The sequence below is a fragment of the Monodelphis domestica genome, chromosome 3, assembly GCF_027887165.1.
Source record: "Monodelphis domestica isolate mMonDom1 chromosome 3, mMonDom1.pri, whole genome shotgun sequence".
Lineage (NCBI taxonomy): Eukaryota > Metazoa > Chordata > Mammalia > Didelphimorphia > Didelphidae > Monodelphis > Monodelphis domestica.
In genome coordinates this window covers 476815877-476839465 of record NC_077229.1, presented here as the reverse complement: position 1 = coordinate 476839465, position 23589 = coordinate 476815877, and the positions used below count along the sequence as shown (strand labels likewise).

The 23589-nt window shown below is 36.1% G+C and overlaps 1 protein-coding gene across 10 annotated transcripts in view; it reads right to left on the bottom strand.

Moving 5' to 3' along the window:
- RHOBTB3 (Rho related BTB domain containing 3) overlaps positions 1-18884 on the bottom strand; it is a 113859-nt gene extending 94975 nt beyond the window's left edge. Inside the window, exons 1-4 of one of the 10 annotated variants that reach the window (XM_007487250.3) lie at positions 18502-18884; positions 8710-9052; positions 8226-8454; positions 2556-2748 (exon numbers count right to left, since the gene is read on the bottom strand). In XM_007487250.3, coding sequence (XP_007487312.1) covers positions 2556-2748; positions 8226-8454; positions 8710-8711 — 424 coding nt within the window. In that variant the 5' untranslated portion in view covers positions 8712-9052; positions 18502-18884. Of the gene's footprint in view, positions 1-2555; positions 2749-8225; positions 8455-8709; positions 14342-18501 lie in introns of those variants that run through there. The other 9 variants (XM_056824675.1, XM_007487251.3, XM_056824674.1 and 6 more) reach the window with 9 other exon arrangements.
- Between the last annotated feature and the right edge of the window lie 4705 nt (positions 18885-23589).

Sequence of the window (23589 nt, the reverse complement as noted above, 5' to 3'; positions counted from 1 at the left end):
CAACCTATAAGGTAGATACTTTTTTTATCCTGTTTTTCAAAAAACAAATAGGTAGCATGTGTCCTAAGGTCATATTTGAATGCAAGTCTTTCTGACTAGAGCCCATCACTCTATCATGCTACTTCCCAGCTTCAAAGATAGTTAAACCCTTGGACATTAATAAGTTACTGTTCCAAAGACATTATCAAAACATAAAATCCTTCAATTTTAGACACAGAGAATCAAGTTTTTATAGTTAGGGAAACTGAGGCTGGAGGGATTGACTAATTTGTCCAAGGTCATGCACGTAGTTAGTTAAATGTACAGAGGCAGTAATCAACACACACACACACACACACACACAAATATGGTGTGAGCTGCTTGGTAATCATATGTGCCTTCAATAAGAAAGATAAACATTTGGCATTCAAAGAAGATTTTATGATATCTAAGATAAAGACAACAAATCATGCTTGATTTCTATGACTTATACCATACATAATCTTGATCTGAGTTTGCTTTTCTACAATCAGATTAGATTTTGAGTTAAAGGAATACATTTTCATAAGGAACTTACCCTATTCTGATAAAAAACACTTTTAGTATTTTACATTCTTTACAAAGCCTCAATAAAAAAGGCCTTTGATTTAGTGAAAACAGAGGCCCCCTTATGTCTACAAAGCTCTCCTTATGTTGATAGAATGGGGGTGGACAGATTGCCTTAATATGCCTTGATTCAAGGCAAAATGACTTTAGGTCAGCAATGTTTCAAATGAAGAAAGTAAACAATGAAAAATAATATTAAATGTTTTTTACAAAAATACATTTGAAAAATTAAATTAGTTCATTTCAGATGGACAATATACACAGTGTATTAAAGGAAACCTGGTTTAGTGGAAAGACCTAGATTTAAATTTAGACCCTTAAACTAATAGTTGTGTAACTGTAGGCAAGAACAGCTAAAAGAGGCAGTGGATAAAGTGCTGAGCCTGGAGTCAGAAAGACACATCTTCCAGAGTTCAAATCTTGTCTTAAGACACTAATTGTGAGACCCTAGGCAAGTCACTTAATCCTGCTTGCCACAGTTTCCTTATCTGTAAAATGGGCTGGGGAAGGAAATGGCAAGCCACTCTAGTATATTTGCCAAGAAAACTCCAATTGGGGTCATGAAGAGTTGGACACAGTTGAAACAACTGAACAACAACCTATGCCAGATACTGTGCTGGGAATATCAAGTTTAAAAAAAATACAAAGTAAAAAAAAATTAGGTGTCTGCCCACAAGGAGTTAAGACAATACATAGATATAGGAAGTGGAGATAGAAAAAAATTCAAAATAAACATAAGATAGTTTGGCAAAAGAAATAACTAGCATCTAGGAAGATCAAGAAAGGCTTCAATAAAAGTGATGAGATTCTGAGAGTCAGAGGTGAAGAGGAAGTACATTCCAGACCCAAAGACTGGTCAGTGCAAAGACAGAGACAGAGATTAGACTGCCAATGGGGAATATAACAAGGAGGTCAGTTTGGCCTGACCCACCCCCCCAAATCACCTTTTAAAGTGTGGGGAGGAGAGTTGACATACAAGGAATTTGGAAAGGTAAAATGGGTTCAGCTTATGAAGGGTCTTAAAAGTCAAAGAAAGTGTAGGTTTTATTCTAATTTTAGAATATGTGCTACCGAAGCGAGCACTAGGTTTTGCTCTAAAGGCAATAGGAAACATTAAAATTTGTTGTGACAGAATAACACAGTCAGATCTGAAGTTAAGTAAAACTCACTTTGGCAACTATATGGAGGATAGATTGGAACAAGGAGAGACTGAGGAAGGGGGACCAATTGATGGCTCTTGTAAAAGAATCCAGATAAAAGGTGATGGGATCCTCATCAAAGATGACTGTAATGGCTCCATCACAATTCTTTAACTATCCTTTCTTTATGTTTTCTAAGTCAGTGGATCTGTGACCCAACTCTTCATCTTAATCACTCTTCTTCATGCCGTCCCATAAATCTTCTACCCCACATGGTAAGGGTTCTAGATTTCCTGACATTTTATGTATCCCAGTGAAGCATACAAAGTTGTCCACTACTGCTTACTCCAAATACATTCTGAACCCAACTGTTGGCCATTTGTCCCACTGATGACATGCTTTATATTGCCTTTCCTGTGCAATTCTGTGTAGATAATATGTTCCACGTGTACTTTTTCCATTGCTCTATTTAGGTGACTTGCAAATGGAGCTACATACCCTAAGATCTAATTTCTTAAAAACTTTTTTTTACAGATGAGAAAAATGGAGGTTCATAAAAGTACTTGCAAATGATTATACAAGTAGTAAATGTCTACCCTTGGACTTGAAATCAAGTAGTCTGGCTCCAAATCTATTCTTATATCACAGTAATAGTGTCACTCAAAAGTAACAAATTCCTAATAGCTGGCATTTGAACCATAATAGCTGGCATTTGAACCAAAGTTACTGTGTATATTTAAAAACTAAATTTATTATATTAAAGTAAGAATCAATTTCAGAGTAGTATGGTACTTTACATCTAATTTAGAATACAAAAAATAAAACACTTACCATTTTGTCTGATACCGATAGCAGAAATTATTACTGGGACTGAACAATGGCTCAATGTTCTTTTTATCACTGGAATATAACTATCCTTTACTTCTTGAAATGAAGACTTGTCATTTACAGAGTATTTGATTACAATGATGTCAGCCCCAACAATAAGATTTCGAGAGGTATACCAATCACTGTCGAAAATACCCTAAATCAAAATGCAAAGAATAATCCTTTTACTCATATCAATCATAAAATAGATTGTAAATTATATGATAGGCTAATTTTAATTCTTGTTTTATCTATTGTGTCATATATAGAAAGATAATATAATCCTTTAAATGAGCATTCCATTATTGTTATATATAAAATGATTTCCTTATCTAGAAAAGTATGCAATAATAGAGTAGGTCCAGAGAGTTCCTAAAAAGATGATAATAGAAAACTAAATACTTAGCATTTGTATGTTAGAAGAAATCTTTAAAGTATGTTTTTTCTTTGTAATTACTGAATGAATGCAGCACCATCATAAATACAGGAGAGTTTAAAGTTTTTTATGTGGCTCAGTAAAATTGCTAAAATCAATTGTTGTATAACAGTTACAAATCTGCATTAATGAAGATAGCTTTCTCATCAGATGCCCCTAATACAGATGAAATCACAGGTCTGGAACCAAATCAGTTTTTAAAAATCATTAGTAAATGGGTCAGCTAAGTACTATAGTGGATAAAGCATCAGGCTTAGAGTCAAGAAGGTCTAGGTTCAAATCTGGCTTCAGACACTTCCTAGCTGTGTTGATCCTAAGAAAGTCACTTAAACCCAACTGCCTGGCCCTTACCACACTTCCATCTTAGAATTAATTCTGTCTTGGATCTTCATATCAATCCCAAGAGAGAAGGCTTTTAAAAAATCATTAGTAAGGATTTATTTGCAATTCATGAGTGGATCATATAAATGATAAATGTTGAATAATTTTTTCCTAGTTCTCAAACCTTTAGGGATTATAGGTAGTATATGAATACTTATGAATTTTATATGAATATGTAAAGTTTATATATAAAATAACATATATGTGACTATATATACACATATTATATGTATATATATGAATATGTATGCCTAAAGTACAAGTACACATTCAAGATCAGACTCACAAATTATGGAAATTGAAAAAATTCGCTGCTATATTTTTGATTCTAATTCATTAAAATTTCCTTTCCTTCTGGTATTTTGTCAAAGATTATATAAAATGTACAAATGTTTAAATTTTATGTGAATGCTATTACATAGAAAGAACAGTCTGAAGCATAAAAATGTTGTGGTCCACTGTACCCATGCCAATAGTTTTACTGCAATAATTTCACTTTCTTTTTAACTGTGCTGTAAAAGGCCTCCTTGTTTTCATTTGTGGGGACCTTTTGTATATTTTTCTGAGTGACTGAGTAGTTTCAGAAAGGAAAGAATTTGGAGATCAGTCTAAAACTGTTGCGTTATGGAAATCTGTACTTTGAAATGTGAGTAGAGAACAGGAGTATTAGTGTCTTGCATTCATCAATCTGAGGCAATGTTGCAGGCCCCTTTTTCCTGTGGTAGAAAGCTGGTGAGAATTCTTAGCAATGTTTACAGAAATGCTATCAAAACTGGCAGTTCTATTTGTGTACTGCATGTTCCTTTGACTCGTGGACTGCCAAAGTACAGGATACTGTAAGGGATACAGTACAGAATAGTACAGAGTTTTCTCTACCAAAGTACCAAGAGTACCCTCAGAAGCGTGAGGAATCTAGAATGCTTTACAGAAATGAGAACAAATTTGCAAAGTAAGAAGCAGCTATTTGATGAAATTAAAAGGAAACTAAGGAATGAAAACATAAAAGTCAAGGACTTTACTGAGAAAGTGACAAGGAAGAGCATCAAAAAGAGTTGGGCAAAGGGCAGGAGGGAAGTGGGAAAGTTTCCCAGTACAGTCTGCCAATACTTCCTAATCCCTTTCTAATTGTTTCCGTTCTGATTTTGTGCATATATACACATCAATATAGTACTGGATAAGCAGACTCAAAGGAATAAAATTGAAAAATGAAACAAAAGTTTACACAAATGTTAAATAAATCTTACACACACACACACACACACACACACACATATAAATGGAGAGATAAGTACAGCCAGGTCTCAGTACAAATGTGGAAATTCAAAATTTGCAGAATTTGAAGTTATTATTGTGTAGAATGTGGACCCCAGTTCTAGCCCAGAGTTAATAGGTAGGGAGTATTTTAATAATGAAGGATTAATTATTTGCATTAATTGGCACCTAGTTGTACTTATACACAAGAAATGATTAATGCATCACTTCTTAATTTTGTATATTTTTGTTAATAAATAAGATCTCAAATTTTAAAAGTCGAGTACAATATGAAAAAATGGGAGCAAAGAAGAATATATATATATGAAATAATGAATTATGTCTAATAGATTTCAAAAATGCTAGTAGGAAGTATTCTATTAAAATGTAACATTATGCCAATTAGCAACCATGGATAAGGAGACTGCTTTCTTGTCCATTGGGGGGAGAAAAAAACCCCACCTATTTCTACTCCTCTGTATACTAACATTTCCAAGGAATTCTCTATATCATTATATGGCCATAGCCTCAGAGACAGGGTTTAGAGATCTTGATTCACTAATTTTTTGTCAGCGAAAATAACTATTCTATTTCCTAGAAGTGTTGTGAACAAGACACATTTCATGGGGCCATAATTCACCTAATTTGAAAAAAATGAATGTCTTTGAAAACAGTAAGTGAAAAATGAGAACAGATGCAAATACTCAAATTATTTCAATTAATATTTCAAATATACCATTATTAATATGCCAAGCACTAAACTAGTGCCCTCTGGAGTATTCATTTCCTCTGTCTTATATATTTTATATGGAACTTAAAATGCTACTGCTTTGCCTTATAACAAGGATGTCAGAATATATAAATGGAGTTGGAGAAATCATTATGGGGTACAGTTATTAAAGTAGGCTGGTCTAATCCCCTCCACCTACAGGTGGGTAAACCAAGGCCCAGAAATGTTCAAAGCAACTTGCCCAAGGAAACACACATACTAAGTGGTGTAATCAATCATTTAAATCAGAGTAGTTCAATAACCCTATTTCCCAGAAGAAGAAACTAAAACCTACAAAGTGTCAACTGATTTGCCCAGGGAGACTATTTCTATTCTATTAACAAGGTCTCTTTACAAGCTGCTTCCATGGAAGCATTAGACTAGCAGCAGACATCAAACCGTTGTCTTGTAGCTCTCCAGACATCTCAGAAATAAGTTGGAACGAATGTCCAGCTGGGGTCTACACAGTCCCAAACAGGCCAGTGCACCTTGACGCTTTGGTAAAATTATGACACTGCTTATAGGTCACATACTTTTGAAGAAATATTCTTTACAGGATCTTTTTAAATGCATGCATAAGCATGTGTGCATGACTATGTGTGTGTGTCTTAAGACATTTAAAATTTCTCATCTTTAGAAACAGGTTATTATCCTTTTGGGATGCCCAGTTTATAGTTGCATAATATAAGTGGCTTTGATTTTTTAAAAGAGACTTGAAAAATAATTAGTATTTAAAATATGTCCCTTTAGATTTACTTAGAAATATATTTATTTAAAATACAAACTGAAGTTGCTAGAACATCAAGATCCTAAGATACATCTACTTTATGACAACATTTATACAATCCAGTAGAATTGTCAGCTCTGGGAGAGGGGAAGAAAGAGAAGAGGGAAAGAACCTGAATCATGTAAACATGGAAAAATATTATATATATATATATATATATACATATATATATACTTCATAGAATAGTACCTACTTTATAGCACATGTTCAGACAATCTAATGAGTATAAAGTGTTTGGCAAGTACTGCCAAGCATTTTCATAAATAACAAAAAAATAATAATAAAGACTAGCCAATGAATGAAATGGGATCTTTAAGGATTTGATAATCCATATAAGCAGATTCAGTATCCATCAAATGACAACTGAGGAACATAACTGATGTTCATGTTTCTGAAGTGTGTACTTGGAAAAAATACTAAACAATTCTATTATTCAGCTGGAATCAGGCATTCTGACCTAAAAATTATAAATGGGTAACAAATCCAGAACCAGTCAATATCTATGCTAAAATGAAAATGACAAACCATAAAATTGCGAGGTATGAATTTTGCACATGGCAAATTTTCTTTTAAAAATTTTTAAAAGGAATTTCTTTCCCATTTAGAAGCAAAAGGAAAACTTTTAATCTACTTGAAAGATTCCATTTACTAGAGGTAAGGACTCTGTATTGTTTTTAAATAATAATAATAAAGTACCACAAATGGGAAAACATTGAAGGGTCAAAGAAAAAGCAGGGACACAATTCCTACTTCAAATTGTGTTTTATTTTCCTTGAAAATATTTTATTTGCTCAAAGTTTGTTCAGTTGTTTGAATGTTTTATTAACCCTGTTTAATAAGTCAAGAATCTGTTATTGACTTTAAGATTTAATAAAGCAAATCTGGTGAAAGGAAAGAAATGGCTTATTTAACTAGTTGACATATTCATTTCTGGCAGAGAAATAGACACAAATAAATATATTACAAATTTCATAATCATCCGCACTCCTAAACTATTTTAAATTTTATTTATTTTAGATACCTGATAAAACTTGCAATTTGAAATTAATATCTGCAAATGTTTACTTACTTTCAAATTAAATTACTCTTTAGCTACAAATGCAAACATTTCTTTAAATGACTCTGCTGATTTCTTTATAAACTGATTTAAGTTTTTTAAAAACCCATGTTTGATAAAATTTCAAAGTACAATCTCTGCTTTTGCAATCTTGACACTGCACTCTTATGAACTAATATTAACTTCTAATTTATTAAAGTATCAGATTAGCTTAAAATAAAAGTGGCCTGCCAAATAAAGACAAACTGACAATTTTAAAAGCTAGAATTCTGGGATACTCAAGGAAAAAAGCAGATACCTTCGTGAAAACAATGTTAGGAGTGGTTTAACATAATTGCAATTTAATTATTTATATTATAGGAAAACGTCTTGTATTCTTTTTTTAAATTATCATGCTCATTACTTTGCCTTAAGTAATTATAAATGATAATCAATAGTAATTACCTTCCTTAAAAATAATTTTATCATATAAACATGACTTTCTAAGCTTAATCTGTTGTCAGAAAAGAACATTTAAAATTCATTTTTCAGTCATAATTTTTTAAAACCTAGTACTCTTTCTAAACTGACATTTGAAAAAGAGTTTTGCCTATTGGCTTTGAGAGGGATTTATTTTTAGAATGTCATTACTACATTATCACACATTAGGTAACTGGGGGAAAAACATTGCTCTCTCTCCAAGGGTGCAACAACGTGACCCTGTCATTTGGAGTATTCTACACCCAGCTGTCTTTGTACCAAAGGACTTGCTAGTAGCTGTGAAGTATTTGCTGGAATAAGTGCTCAACACAGAGTTTTAGCTGACTAGGTTTTCCCCCCCTAATGAAGCAAATGACCAAAGGGAAAAAACATTAATGGTGCCAAAATTTCCTAGGGTAACCAGAATTAAAAACGGGGAAAAACAGTACTTTGAGACTCCTTTAGAAGTGTATAAAGGTGCTGCCTTCTCTTACCCAGACGGGACAATCATGTACCACCAGCCTGACATTTCCAAACACACAGGCTTGATATTCAGTAAATACAGGATATGCAATCGAGCTGGCATCAGAGTTCAGCAACAAGCTGCTTTCTGTCTCTGAAACGAGAGCACTTCTCCCTAGATAAGTCCAGATCAGACCTGACTGGCGATTGTCCTCGGGAAATCCATCTCCTTCATTTCCTAATGCAACAATGTGAATGGACCTATGAAAGGGAGAGAGATAAAGACAGAGAAAGAAAGAAAGGGGAGAGGGGGAGAAGAAACATTTTGAGACCGATTTCCCACTTTTATTAGAACAGGAAGTGAAGGAAAGCAAGGAAGGAGGCAAGGACGAAAATAAGCTGCTTTTAAATAAGAATGCAATTTTTAAAAATCTATGAATCCTGTTTTGTTTTGTTTTTAATTACTCAACCAAAAAATAAAATAAAAATAAAAAGAGGCAAAAACTGGATACGTACATGATCTTAAATCCAAAGGCAGAGTAGCAAATTAGAAAAGAGCAGCTCTTCGGGCACTCTCATGATAAATCTCCGGCTTGTTTACCCCGTGGATTCTCTCATTTCCATCTGTTTCCACCCAAATGCTCCTTCTTCTACTATCGTTGCGGCAAACGCAGGGCTTTCCCGTGGGCTTTCAGACCAATCAGGAAAAGCTTTGGACCATCCTATTGAGAGCTGCTGCTGCTGCTGCCGCTGCCGCTGCCGCTGCCTCCACTGCTGCTGCTGCTGCGGCTGGTCCCTGAATGTAAATGGACGGCCGCATGTGACAGCCCGGGCATTCGTGTCCGGAGTTAATCTTCAGCTAGGTGAATATCAGCATATTAAATCACCTCCTCCTCTCAGGCTGCGGCCAGTTCGCCGAAAGGCGATCGCCTCCTCCCCCTGCCACCCAGGGAAGGAGGGAATTAAAAACCCTCGACTGCCCAAGCGCACCGCACGTGCAGCCGCGAAGGGGTGATTCTGCAGAGCCCACGTAATGGTGAGGCAGGGCAGCCCCCCCCCCCCCCTCCGAAAGCAACCCCATCCCCTTTTCGAGGCCTAAGCCTCGCTGGAGGTAGGAGGAGGGGACTAGGCCGGCCCGGCGCGGAAGAAAATCAATTAAGAAAGAAAATGTACAAGTCCGGGAGAGCTTGCCGCTGGCCTTTCTGCCCTGCAGCAAGTTTGGTGAATTGTAAAGGTCTGATCCAAACCAGCAGGAAGAAAGGGGGAGGGTAGCAGCTCCCCTTGGGTATCGACTACTGGTAGAAATAGAGGAAGTCTGAGGACCAGGCTCTTGGAATCCATAAGGTTTGCCCCTATCTTTTTCTTCCGCCCCCCCCCCTTTTCCATTTTTTTTGTGGGTGGAGGGGTTTGGACTGAAAGTGTTTTGGGTTTTTTGTTTTGTTTTTTGTGTTATTATCAACATTTTGTTTAATAGATACTTGTATTGGAGCTTTCTTAAAAGTCATGTTTATAAAAAACTAGAAGCAGCATTCCTGCTGATAGTTTGTTCAATAAATAGCCTAGCTAATATGGATTGGGAGATCATCGTACTACATTATGATTGGCATCTTTTAATAATAGACAAAAAACATACTAATAAAAAAAATAAAGCAATAGCCTGGAAAGGGAATTGTTTTGAAAAAAAAGTTCATATTTTATACATGATAAATGATTATGTCTAACCTTTAATTTTTAAGTATTTTTACTAGGTAATCTAATTATGCATTTGTAGAGACTATGATAATAACCTACATAGCGCTTTGTATATATTATTTCATTTGAGCCCCACAACAGCTCCATAAAGTGCTGCTATTAATTGCATTGTAGAGGAGAGAAAACTAAGTTTCAGAAAGATTAAAATGATTTGCCCATTTTGTTGTTATTGTTATTCATTATGTTGTTCTTTATGACCCCAGTTGGGGCTTTCTTAACAAATATAATGAAGTGGATTACCATTTCCTTTCCCAGAATATTTTCCTGATGAGGAAACTGAGGCAAGAAAGGGTCATACCAGTGTCCAGGGTCATACCAGTGTCTGAGGTTGAATTTGAACTCAGATCTTCCTGCCCCTACCCCTCTATCTACTGGACCACCTCAGTGCCCTGCCCTGTCCATGGTTACACCTAATAAATGCAAGAAATGGGCCTGACTGCAGGTGCCACAATCAAGAAATTAGCCATTTATCCTTTAAGAGCTCTTAGTACCAAAATGGACAGAATAATACCATATTTCATAGGTTTTTATAGTTATTATAGAATAACACATTGAAATTATGCTTGAAGGTACCTGAAGACCTATATAAGTACTAGTATAGATATTCAAAGCAGTTGATAGCAAGCAACTGTGTTAATATAAGAACCCCAAATAAATCTCAGGATATCACCATCATAATTATCTAGAGAATATTTAGTCCTCATTTTACAGGTGAGGAAATTAAAACTCAAAAATAGGGAAATGACTTTCCCAAAGTCACACTACTAAGTTTGAAAAAACTTTCAATTTTCTATGTTTCATGTACTTAGAACATTCTCTAAGTAATAAAGCAAATCATGATATAATCTGGTTATTAATAAGATTTTACTTTTGTTAGTCATTCAAGCATTTATTAGGGCTTCTTTTGTTCCTGACAGTGCTAAGAAAACAAACAAGCAAACAGAAAAAAACAGTCCCAACCCTGAAGGAGCTCATGTTCTAATAATTGTGATTCTTTGACATGGTCATTTTGAGGATGTGACTAGTGCAAAGGATATTAAAGATTTCTCAAAAGATGTGCTGCAGGTCTTTATTGTTTAACTAAAAGCATTTAATGTTTTCCAAGTACAAGGACAGAGAATAAGATTCAGGTGTGGATGGTGCTGTGTTTATTTGTTTTTATGTTATTAATTTAATTCAGCAACCTTCTCCACAAAGTGCTATTCAGATGCCTCATTATGTATGATATGGTGTTGAACCATAGTTCTCAAAGATTTTGCCAAAAGACTATAAGCTCTAGCATGTTCTACCATGCTGGAAGAGTTTTGAATATGGTTCAAGCAACAAACTATATTTACTTTCTCTGCTTTCAGAGAACCAGCCTAGCTTACTATTTAGTGATGAATTCTTTGGCTGTAGTAACCCATGAAATTTTTTAAAAAATACAAAATGGCCTTTGATCTTATGCAGGGCTTCAGTACCAATGCTAGCTAGTATCATAGCAGAAAGGGATTAAGGATGCAAAAGATTCTAAGAATAACAAGATTTTTAGAACTCACACATACACATACTTTAACTTTGTGGCTGGTATTCTAAATCTGAGATCTTGATGCCTCAGTTAATGAGTGGATATACTATTTCAGGAACTACAGTGTATCTCTCTTGACCTCATTACAGAGGAAATCAGAAGACAAATGAAAAGTGTAGCTAAAATGGAAGGATGGTTCACAAGTTGGAGACAAAAATAAAAGAATAGATGGAATTGGTTTCATTACATTTCCATAGGCAAAAAGAAACATTTCATGGAACATTTAGTCATCATATATTGCAGTGCTCATGAGAAGTATTTGCAAAAATGTTTCTATGAAAATAATCATAGCACATGTGTTCCAGAAGATGGTGAGATAGAGAAATTTTATAGACAATTTGATAAAACTCTCTGAATGAAGCAAAATATACTTGATGATGAGTTCATTGTAAAAGTAGTCATAAGAGAGGATGGCAAAAACAAGAGGAACAAAATCATTCAGAAATTTGTAATTTACACAGAAAAACTATTCCTTTCTGTCATGAATAGATTCGTCAAGAAGAGATTCAGAAGATATACTAAACAAGCCGCAAATGACAACATAAAAATGTGAAATTGATTATATTTGGACATGTAGGACATGACTGGTTAATGTGGAGTCATTTCTCAGTAAGTCAAACCATCAGCTAGCTAGAGGAAAGAACAAAATCAATGCCAAATTCAAAGAAAGACTCTGATCTGATATTTTCAAAACATGCCCCAAATAGGAAAGATAACAGAGACATTGACTATTATTAGTAAGCATTTTAAAAAATGTAAATCAATTGCTAAAATGGGATAATGAAGAGACAAAGGAGCCTAAGCCAGCACAAAATTGATCTCTTCAAAGCAGACTGATATTGCACCCAAGGTCAACATTGGTATCATCTTATAGAATGGGTGGCAAAAGATTATGAGCAGTAGAGTGTCAAAAAATATAAAAAACAGTCAAAAAAATTTAAAAGGTTAGTGAGAAACCCAACTGAGCAAAATTGAGACTATTTGAGAATGAAACTCAAAGTAGGACAATAAAATGATGAAAAAATGACACTGAAGAAAACAGTTGGGAAGAACAACTAGATTAGAAAAAATGCAGAGGAGTCCTATGGTGAAAGCAACTCAATTTTAAAGGTGTCAATGTATTGACCATATCTCTATTGTCATACAATTTACTTAAAGACATAGAAAATACAAGGCCCTACTGTCCTTTTTTTAACTGACCTTGATTCAATAAAGTAAAATGCTGCCTTAAAGGCTCTCCTCCAAGAAAGCATTTTCCAAGCTCATTTCAAAATTGTACAAGGTTCTTCTAAAGATGTAAAAACAGGTGATTGTTCAAAGACTCCTTAATTATTAATATGAAAAAAAACCCCATGAAACAAGGAGATATTCTTGCCTTCTTAAAGTAGGTTCATCCCAGGGTCCAAATGGAAGAAGGATACATAGTTCCTCCAGATGTTCCTGTTCAGATGTTCATAACATTCTGATTATATCAATTCCCTAAACAATGTAGAACCTCTTAAATGAGATACTGTGAAAAATTAAGGTTGAATTGGAATTTCTTTGGTCAAATTTTCTCTTTAGCCCTCCCCCCAAAAAACAATTTTGATTTTAAAGCTCCAAACAGTCTCTCCTCCAAGCTATGAAACTGGATTGGGTCCTTCCTTCTTTTGTCTATATCTGAGAACTGTTTTCTAATCAGGGATGTCTTATAGAGGGACTAGATGGTGTCACAAGGTGTGTCCAGGAAGTTCTTGCTCTCTTTTGCTTAGCTTTCCTGCCTCAAGGCCTTTGACATCTGTTCAGACTATAGGGGGAGTCCACTGGCTAGTTAGAAATCTTGAGTGGCCAATTAATAAATATTTTGAAGTTTAATATATGCAACCACCAAAAAATGTAATTTGTTACAATACATAATCACTTGAAAGGGGCAGCTAGGTGGTGCAATGGGATGGCCTGAATTCAAATTCAACATCAAACATTAATTGTATGACCTCGGCTAGTCCCTTAATCCTAGTTCTTCATCTGTAAAATGAGCTGGAAAAGGAAATGGCAAACCATTCCAGTATCTGTACCCAGAAAAACCTCAACTGTGGTCACAAAGAGTTGGATGTAATTGAAAAATTATTCAGGAATAAATCACTTGAAAGAGTTCAGGCTCAAAGCCATAGATAGGTATATGAAAAAAAAATGTTCTAAATCACTACTGATTAGACAAATGCAAACTAAAACAATTCTGAGGCATCATCTTGCAACCATCAAGATTGGCTAAAATAACAAAAGGACAAAATGAGAAATGTTGGAGGGGATGTGGAAAAGTAGGGACCCTAATACAGTGTTGCCAGAACTGTGAACTATTCCAACTATTTTGCAAAGCAATTTGAAATTATTCCCAGAGACTTATACAACTTTGTATACCTTTAGTCCTAGTGGATACTATTGCTGAGGCTATTTCCCAGGGAGTTCAGGGAAAAAGAAAAAGTACTTTTATGTTCTAAAATATTTATAGTAGTTTTCTTTGTGGGGGAGAAGAACTAGAAATTGAGGGGACATCCATCAAACAAATTGTGGTGTTTGATTGTAATGGAATACTACTGTACTTAAGAAACAATGAGCAGATTAATTTTTTAACTTGAAAATTATTGCATGTGATAATGAAGAGTGAAATGAGTAAAACTAAAAGGCCATTATATACGCTACAGATTTAATATTTGAAGAATAATTTGTGAATGTTTACCTCCAGAGAATGAACTAAGATGTGGAAACATGAAAGATATACTCTACATATACATAACTATTTGCTGGGTGATGCTTTCTTATGGTGTAGGGAGGGGAGGGAGAAGCTGAAAAATGAATATATTTTTGTGAATGTCTGTGTGTGTGTATATAGACAGAAGAAAAAGTTCAGAATATCCCCCCCTCCAAAAAAAAAAAAGAATTCAGGCTACCCAAGAAAACCCAATTAGATGAAAAATATCTACAGTCTAGACCAATGATGGTGAGCCTATGGCACAGATGCCAAAAATGTCACACAGAGTGCTCTCTTTAGGCACTCAGTCACCCTCCCTCCCCATCTCCCCATAAGAGTTAATTACTAGAAAGGCAGAGGGACTCAGATGAAGCTGCTCCCCTCACCCTCTCCACCACACCTGATGACATTTCTTCACATCCTCCCCTCCTCTGCCCAGCAGCCCAATGGAAATGCACAGGGGGTAAGGTGGGCAGTTCACAGGTAGCAGAGCTAGAGGGAAGCAGAGTGCTTAGGCCACTCCCTTCCCCTTCTCTATATTCACTGAGGACAGTCCTCACTTCACCCACCCCTCTGTCCAGCCACTTTACAAGAGAGCTTTCTCCCTCCCCTGTGTGCGAAAAGGGGGTGGGGAGTGGGTATGTCATCTGGTTTGGGGGGGTAGGGTGGGGGTGGGGACTGGCACTCCATCTCTAAAAGGTTCACCATCACTGGTCTAGGCTATTATATGCCATTGTTTAGACTATCTTAAGAAGTGGACTGTCAGAATATATATCATCGAAAGTGTAGCATCCCAAGCATATTCACATCTATGAAATATAAATGACTGTATGGCTGCTGTGTCTCCAAGCATAAGGTTATACCAATGAGGTTTGTGAATGTAACCTTGAACTGGCCATGCAGCCCTTGGCTAAGACAAACTCATTAACATGCTCGGACTCAATTCCCTGGGAAAGCGCGGTTTGCAATCTACACGCCCAAAGGTGTTCCCTCTACCTTGCCACCCAATCTTGATTGTCTATACTTTGTGATGTGGTTACTACGTGCTTGGGAGTACCGCCCAAGCAGGACAGGAATAAATTCAGAGGCAATCCCATGAACTTCCTCTTGGCCTTTCTCCCCTTCCATGGAGCTCCATTGGGCTCCTCAATGACTATGTCTCTCTCCTCTTGACCTTCTCCTTCCCCGAGGCTGTAACCATCTCGGCCTGCATTTCCTATCTTAATCTCCTGTTCCTTTGTATTCATACTCTCCTATCAAAGGGAGTATCATAGGGATTGCCTGCCCTATCCAACCACTGACTTGTCCGTGTCTTTCATTTCCACCCTGGTTCTCGGTTCCTACCTCTCCTCGGGTCCCATCACAAAGGTGAGCCCCTTCCCTTGTGGGACCCTGCTGGTCAGGGAAGTCCATTAAGGAAAACCCCACAGAAAGACATACAAATGAGCTATGTACAGAATTGAACAGGGGGAAAATATCAGTTTATGGAAAATTAAACAATGCTTTTAAAGATTTAAAGCTTTTCTTGGAAATAAAAACCTACTTTTTCTTTGTTTGAAATAATGATATTATTCTTATGATTATTGTGAGTCATAAAATATAATAGTCTTAAAAGAATTAAAGTTTAGTGACATCCAAAGGACAATGGAAAGGTGCATAATGCTTGTGAATAGTTTACAACACATCATTGTTGTTGACTGGTTTTCAGTCATTTCTGACTCTTCATGATTCCATTGTGTGTGTGTGGGGGGGGTTGTTTGGGGTTTTTTGCAAAGACCGTTTGCAATTTCCTTCTCCAGTTCATTTTATAGATGAGGAAACTGTGGCAAACAGAGTTAAGTGGCTTGCCCAGGGTCATACAGCTATTAAGTGTGTGAGTCTAAATTTTAACTCAGGAAGAAGAGTCTTTCTGATTCCAGGCCTGACACTCTATCCACTGCACTTACCTAGCTGCCTACAACAAGTTACTCATGTAGAATTAAGCAAGAAAAGTAGAGTTGATTGATAGAAACAATATAAAACATATAATGAGAGAGATATTAGACCCCAAGAGAAGATGACTTGCTTAGGCCTGCATATTCTATTAATAACTATATAATGTTAAGACATTTCTAGTTTAACAGAGGAAAGCAGATTCATCACACTTTCCTCTGTTACATTAGGCTGGCCCCAGCACATCTGGTAGATTCCCATTAAGGATTTTCTGGGGGACTTGAACAAGAATTCTGAAGTATAAGAAGGCATGAGCTGTGGATTTTGCATCACTATAGAGAAGAGCCTCATCAACAAGATTCACGGTCACTAAAATATGCTTCTTTGGCTTTTCTCTGACAAAGCATATAAGCTTTCATGTTAAAAGATGCAGATTCCTCCTACCAATGAAAAAAACCCACATTTCTTGCTTAGTTTCTTCTTGGCTTTCATATTTTCCCTAATTAAAAAAAACAAAACACCACATATACAGAATCAGAGATTCTATAATGGTGGTCCCTGGTAATATAGGAAATTACTTTTTCTGTCCTTGCCATATAAACTTTTTTTTCAAAAGAGAAACATTTAGAAACACAAATGCGTTGAGCCAAGTCAACATTTTCACAAAATTCTTGAGTTGTCAGGTACTTTATGATCTAGGTGCCATCCCTAACAAGTCTCTTCTTGAACAAGAAACCCATTTCCTTATAAGACAACTCCTTTCCATTTTGGGATAGCTCTAATTGTTACAAAGTTCTACCTTATGTCTAGGTAAAATCAGCTTCCCTGAAACTTGTAACTATACTCTTAGTTATGACCTCTCGAGAATGATACAGTTATGATAAGCCTTGTTATTTTTACTTTCCTCTCCACAAAAGCTATTCAAGTACCTGGACCTAGGTATAATGTTCCTTTGTGTGCCATTTCCAAGTTAAATATCCCCAATTTCTTCACTCATTCTTCGTATCCAGGACCAGAGACCCTCTAGAGCTTCCCTCACCCTGAGAGACATCACCTACTCAACACTGGAGTAAGCCTAGGGATATGGCTGTCCTCTGAGAAAGTGAATATCTCAGGGAAGCCTCACCCTTCTATAACCAGCCAAGCCCCAGAGCTCCAATGACCATTATGCAGGCCCAGGCATTCTTAACTATTTACCATGCAGGACTATTCCTCCCCTCCTCCTTTTTGATCTCTTGTTCAGTGATTGATAAACCAATATTATGTGCCACTACTCCTGGAAAGAGCATGACAATCCTATGACCCCTTTCAAGATGTGATTCTGAATTGTAGGTTGACTAGACTCCCTTCCCTAGACACCATTCTTCACTCTTAAGTACATCTTTATCAGCAACATCCTTCCCATTTTCCTGGTTTCTACCCTTTGACTGTGCTCCCTAGAAGTTCTGCTCTATTGTTAGCAAATGGTCCTTCATAAGAGACCTTTATGCTTCCTCTAGAAATTACTATATGTATATCAGGGGGACAGGATGTTTTTGTCTTTTTTAACTCCAGTCCCCAACATAGGACTTAGCACACAAATGATAATACATAATTGGATTTAATAAATTGATTATGAGTTAGCTCCAAAATTCCTCTGCAGGGATAATAATAGGAAGCTAGGTGGGACAGAGTACTGGATTTGGGGTCAAGAAGACTCATGGAGATAACAACACCTACTTTCTAGATTATTGTGAAAACCCAAAGAAATAAAATTGTAAAATGGGTTAGCCAGTGCCTGACATATATTTAGTGCTATATAAAAATTACCAATTATTATTATTAGACAGTAAAAAGAATGATTACTTATCTTACTATCTTTCTACACTTATATCCCAAAGAAAGGGTGATGTGATTTTTTATAAAACAGAGGTGAGGAGCTAATGATTTGTGCTAAGCTGTCCACAAGGTGTTTGCAAAAGCCAAATTGAAAATACTGAATGCCAGTTTACATGTAATTCACAACCATCACAAACTTTTCCCCTAAAGGCCAATAAAGGGGGCTGGTTAAGGTTGCTCATTGATCAAGTTGATAATTCACCTGGTGGTGAGCCTTTATATGGGACTTTTGAAAGTGTCTCCCAATGAAGGGTATGGACATGCCCACTGCCACTCTGTTGAGAAAATTCCTCCATTATAAACTGTTTGACTCCCACTAGTCTTGGTCTTTGCCTTGCACCCTTGGCCTTTTTTTGTCCATTTCACCTTGACTTTGAGACTATGAGTAATCAGGAAATCTAGAAGCAGATCTAAGTCAACTAGGTCAATGGGGTGAGCCATTAATAACTACCTTGGAGCAAGGCTTGTGAGTGCTATGAGCACTTGTCCATATGACTGAAGAGAAGTATTCCTGTCTGTAGCCTTGGAGAGATAGTTGGATAATCTCTCAGAAATAAAGCTACCAAGTAGAGGGAAACCACTTCATCTAAGAGGTGGGAGAGCCTAGACTCCAGTTTTCTTGAAGTATCTTGAGAGTTCCCAAACCTTAGGCTAAAGAAAAAGAATTTCTGGACAATGTCAAGTTCCTGAATTCCAGCTTCCTAAATTAGGAGTGGGGGAAAAGAGATTTCCTGGGAAGTGTTCTCTTGGAATCCAGTCTTCAAAAAAAGAAGGGGATTTCCTGGGCAGTGCCAATCTTCTCTGCTGCCTTTCTAGCAACCTTAAGTTTGAGAGTTCCAAAATCCAGATTCTATCAAAGGACAAAGGAGTTCCAAAGAATTTCTGTATAATGATAACCCCCTAAGAAGAAGTGTGTATATATATATATATATATCCTCTGAAGCAAAGAAGTGGCCAGGGACCACAGCCACAAGATGAAAGATCAAGGGACATGGACTTTTCTTTTTGCTCTTATTTAAAGTTATTCAGACAGTGTGGGTCTGAGGAGAAGAAAATTGTCTTTACAAACTGAGTCTCCCATTCAAAAGGAGCTATGAGTCTGGGCAACCATAGAGGGCCCTTAGAAAATGAGATTTACTGAAGTGTTGGCAGGTTATGCTACTAACAACCCTAAATATGTTTCCATGCTGAAATGATTCTAAACCACCAAATGGTGTGAAGGATTTTAATACCTTATGGAAAGTGAGACTCACTAAAAAGTAAACAGAATTATGGGCTACTGTGAGTCTTTTATTTGTTTTTAGAATTTTCTTTAGGTTAGAATAAAAGCTATCCTGTATTTGATGTATACATTTTAGCTTGACTGCTTGTAAAAGATCCAGGGACCCTTTTAACTCACATCTATCAAAGCCTAGCCACAAGCTAGATGCACACTATTTGTAGATACCAAAGGGAACTGTGAATGGGGGTTTTATGAACTCAAAAGTTATTGATTGGGGTGTAAGGTGGGGCAGAAGGGGAAGCTCCCAAGATTGAACCTGAACTGTATAAGTCAGAACATGGGTTTCCCCTAAAATTTCATTTTTAACAAATTATCCTTTGTTGACTTATCTTTACTCTTTCTTTACTGTGTGTACTGTTACTTTTCAGGTAGTTACACAGCTTTCCAGTTTAGCTGTTTCTTGAAAAGTTAAAGGAGCAGATACATATATATCTCTTTGAACTATGCCTGCCATTAGTAACATTTTTCAATGGGTTAAACTTCAAATAAACCTGGCTTGCAAGATATGCCTGCTGGGTACATTAGTTCCTGAGTTGCAAGAAGAATGGTTTAAATTTACAAAGCACCGCAGGGAACATGCAAAAGTAAATTTAAGTGATTATTATCAAGTACCATTGGTTATGGCATTTATTATGCATAATGACATGTTTTCATAAAGTATTCTATTTCAACATACATTTGGAAATACAGAAAATGAGATTTAAACACAGTATTTTACAGATAAAAATCCTTTCTTGCGCTGTCTAATTCAATAAAGGAAATCATTTTTCAGAGTTTAAAAGTATTATTAAATTTTTTTACACAAAGCTCAGAATTTTTTCTATTCCCTTGACTTGTTTTTTTTAAACACTAGGTATTTTAACACATAATAGTGTCATTTCATATGTATGTTACAAATGCATATTTTACTAATAAATAATGTGATGATAGATAACTCAGAGTATAAAATAAATTTTAAACCAAAATATTCTCATCAGAATAAATAAAAATGTAAAAACCCAGGCAAATCTTCCTACACAAAATTAAAATCCTTTCAGTATAATCAATAGTTCCTATGTAGCATGTCTGCCTTTCCTCCACACCTCCTTCCTACTAGGCTAAGATTTTTAAAATTTTTACTCAGATTTTACAATGTTTACATGTTTCTCATTCCACATAATCTTTAGCCAAATTCTGTACACTTTCAATTCTCTAGATAATTGTTGGTAGTTCAGTAAAAAAGCGTTTACCATAGGGGTAGCAAGTTTCCTATAAAATTGGTATCAAATGCTGTAGCTGCTGATAAACAGCAAAAAGTGTTTGTCAGGTGATTAAAACCTTTTTTATGGTCATATTAAACTACTGATTCCTTACCATACTGTATCACTTCGAGGAAGGACTTAAACCATCAGCATCTTTAAGATCTAGTAACTTGGAATGCTCAGTTTCTTTTTAGCAAGATTTTCTTTCTCTCTTCACACTCAGAGCCTTTTCTTGAAGTGTGAATAGTTTTGTCTCAAAGTAAAAGTAAACACAGTAGCTGATGAAAAACTTTACCCCAAGCTTACTCTAGCCTAACCTGACTTGTTCCACTCCAAATGGAGGTTCTCCAGTGACCTACACACTTAGAGAATAGGCTGTCTCCTCTCTACTGGCAGGCAGCATCAGGGAAACAAAATGTTATAATTTACAATTTCTTTATTTACTATTGATGGAATATTTCAACTTAAAAAATTCTGCAGTTAATCCTATCTCTTGGTGGATTTCTCTTGTTGGTATTTCTATTCTATTATGACTAGGGGTGTGCTGCAAACACCTCCAACCTAGTTCATTATTAAAATTTCAAGGAGAGCATTTGTACCTCAGAAATCAGCAAAGGTTGCAAAGCAGAGCTTGATTTGTAGTTTAGTCTTAAGGAATAGATGAAAAAGATGTTAATAACAAAGATTAAACCTAAAAATGTCCTGCCCCCTCTAGCTAGCAGTATGCTAGTAAATATAAAACCAGCTATATGAAATACACACACACACACACACACATATATATATTCTGGAAGCAGTTTGGACCTATGTTTAAAAAGCTATTAAATGGTACATCCTTTGCCCCAGAAATACTGCTATAAGGTCTACAGCAGTCTACCTGCAACTGCTGCATGAAAAGGAATAACTGACAGGATTATGATTTTGAGGAGGAGAGAGAGAAGTCAAGGGGAGAGGTTAATGAATAGAGATAGACACCAGATCATATCTTGTTATGGAAGGACGCGGCTTCCCTTCTATCTTCCTTTGCTGGGCACACAATCCAAGAAGATAGAAATTAACCAGAATACATGAATAAGGAATCAGGAGTGAGGTGAGAAGGAAGAAAGAGAATAAAGGGAGAAAATCTTTCGAGGCACACTGGCTCTCCATCACTCACTGGCTCTTCATAACAGGAGAGATCCATGTGGCCAGCAGGCAGGTAGGAGTGAGAGACAGAAAGAGGAAGAAAGGAAGAGAGGGAGGGTCACGTCCTTCCTGACTCTTTATTGATGTGATGACGTCAGAGGCAGGTAACACATAGTGGATTTACATTGGCTTGACAAATCCATGATGTACAAGCTAGAAGCGTGGTAAGTTCAGCCCACTCTTTTCAAACTCCCAGAACAAAGCCAGAGATTCTTCTTGGAATCCTACAAGGTCTATTCTCCAAAAAGATCCAAGCAAGACGAAAAAGACCCATATGTACCAAGAAAACATTACAATAATTTTTTGTGGTGGCAAAGAATTGGAAATTGAGGATATGCCCATCAATTCAGGAATGGCTGAACAAGTTAGTTATATGCATGTAATGGAATACTAGTAAATGATGAAGGAGAAGATTTCAGAAAAGCTGCAAAAGACTTGTATTAACTGATATGAAGTGAGCAGAGTCATGAGGACAATTTATACAATTATAGCAATAGTATGAATACAATCAATTTGAAATGTTTGTAAGTGCTGATCAACACAGTGGCTGCCCACCACAGTTCCAAAGGATTCCATAATAAAACATTCAAACTACCTTTGGATAGAGAGCAGATAGACTCAGAGTATGCACTGAACCAAATTTTCTTTTTTTCTTTCTTTCTATTTGTGGACATTGCTATGATAAAGTTAATTACTGATTTGGAATTATTACTAATAGATAAGTTTGCTTATTAAGCTGTAACTGTTGATTTAATAGTAATATTAGTAATATCATAAATAAATATTATAAATAAAATAGTAATAATAAGCTAATCATTTCTTATATAATCATTTGGACCCCTATATTCATATAGACCTATAGAAGTAAGAATAGATATTGGCTTTTCCTTTTGTCTCTGCTCCTGTAATTGACTTATTTGATCTAGACTCTGTGGTTGTCTGGTTTCTATAGTCATCTCATGAAGTCATTTCACATACAAGCTTGTGAAATAACTGTAGAAAATAGGTAGTCATAGATCACTGCCAAACTTCCCACTAAGGACAATTTCCACCACCAGTCACAGTTCTCCCCAAAAGAACAGCACCTAGGACCTCCAAAGGCAGACCCCTGTTCTTAGAGAGAGCAATAAACAAGTTTGCAAGTTCTTATTTTTGTCTATAAAAATGTTACATTTGATGTTCAGGGTCTCAGACTAACTGGGTGTGTTTGCAGACCTCTGGCTTATGTGATATGTGCTTACTATCAGATTAATGCCAATTTACTCAGAAGCTTTGTTCTTAGAACTTTTTTCTTTACAACTAACAGAGGGACTTTTCCCCCTCAAGACATACATATATACATGCTTGTAATCTTTTTCTTGCCTTCTCAGTGGGTAGGGGAGGGGATGAAGAAAAGAAAAAAATCAGACTCAAAATAAAATTTCAGCAAAATTAAACCATTAAAAGAAGGAGAAAAAGAAAGCTTAGCATCTCTTCTTCCTAAGGGGGAAAGGAAGAACAGAAAGATAGCTCATGAAAGACAATGTTTCAGAAAAAAAATGTGTGCATACTGAGGAGTGATATGAGGAGCTCTGGAAACATATAACTTCAGATTATATATAACATATAACAGAGATTTATGTAGAAAAAGGGGGCTTCCAAAGCTTCCTCATCTGAACAACTTCTACCATAATGCTACATCTTCCAAACCCAGCAAACTGTGGGAGCAAACAGAGGAAGAAGAGAAGATGGGAGCTCTCTTCTTTCTGTTAGTGCTACTGCTCCAATAAGGGATGAGAAGAAAAGAAAACACTGTAACCAGGAGCTAGTGCAGAATAGTTGTGTGTCAGTT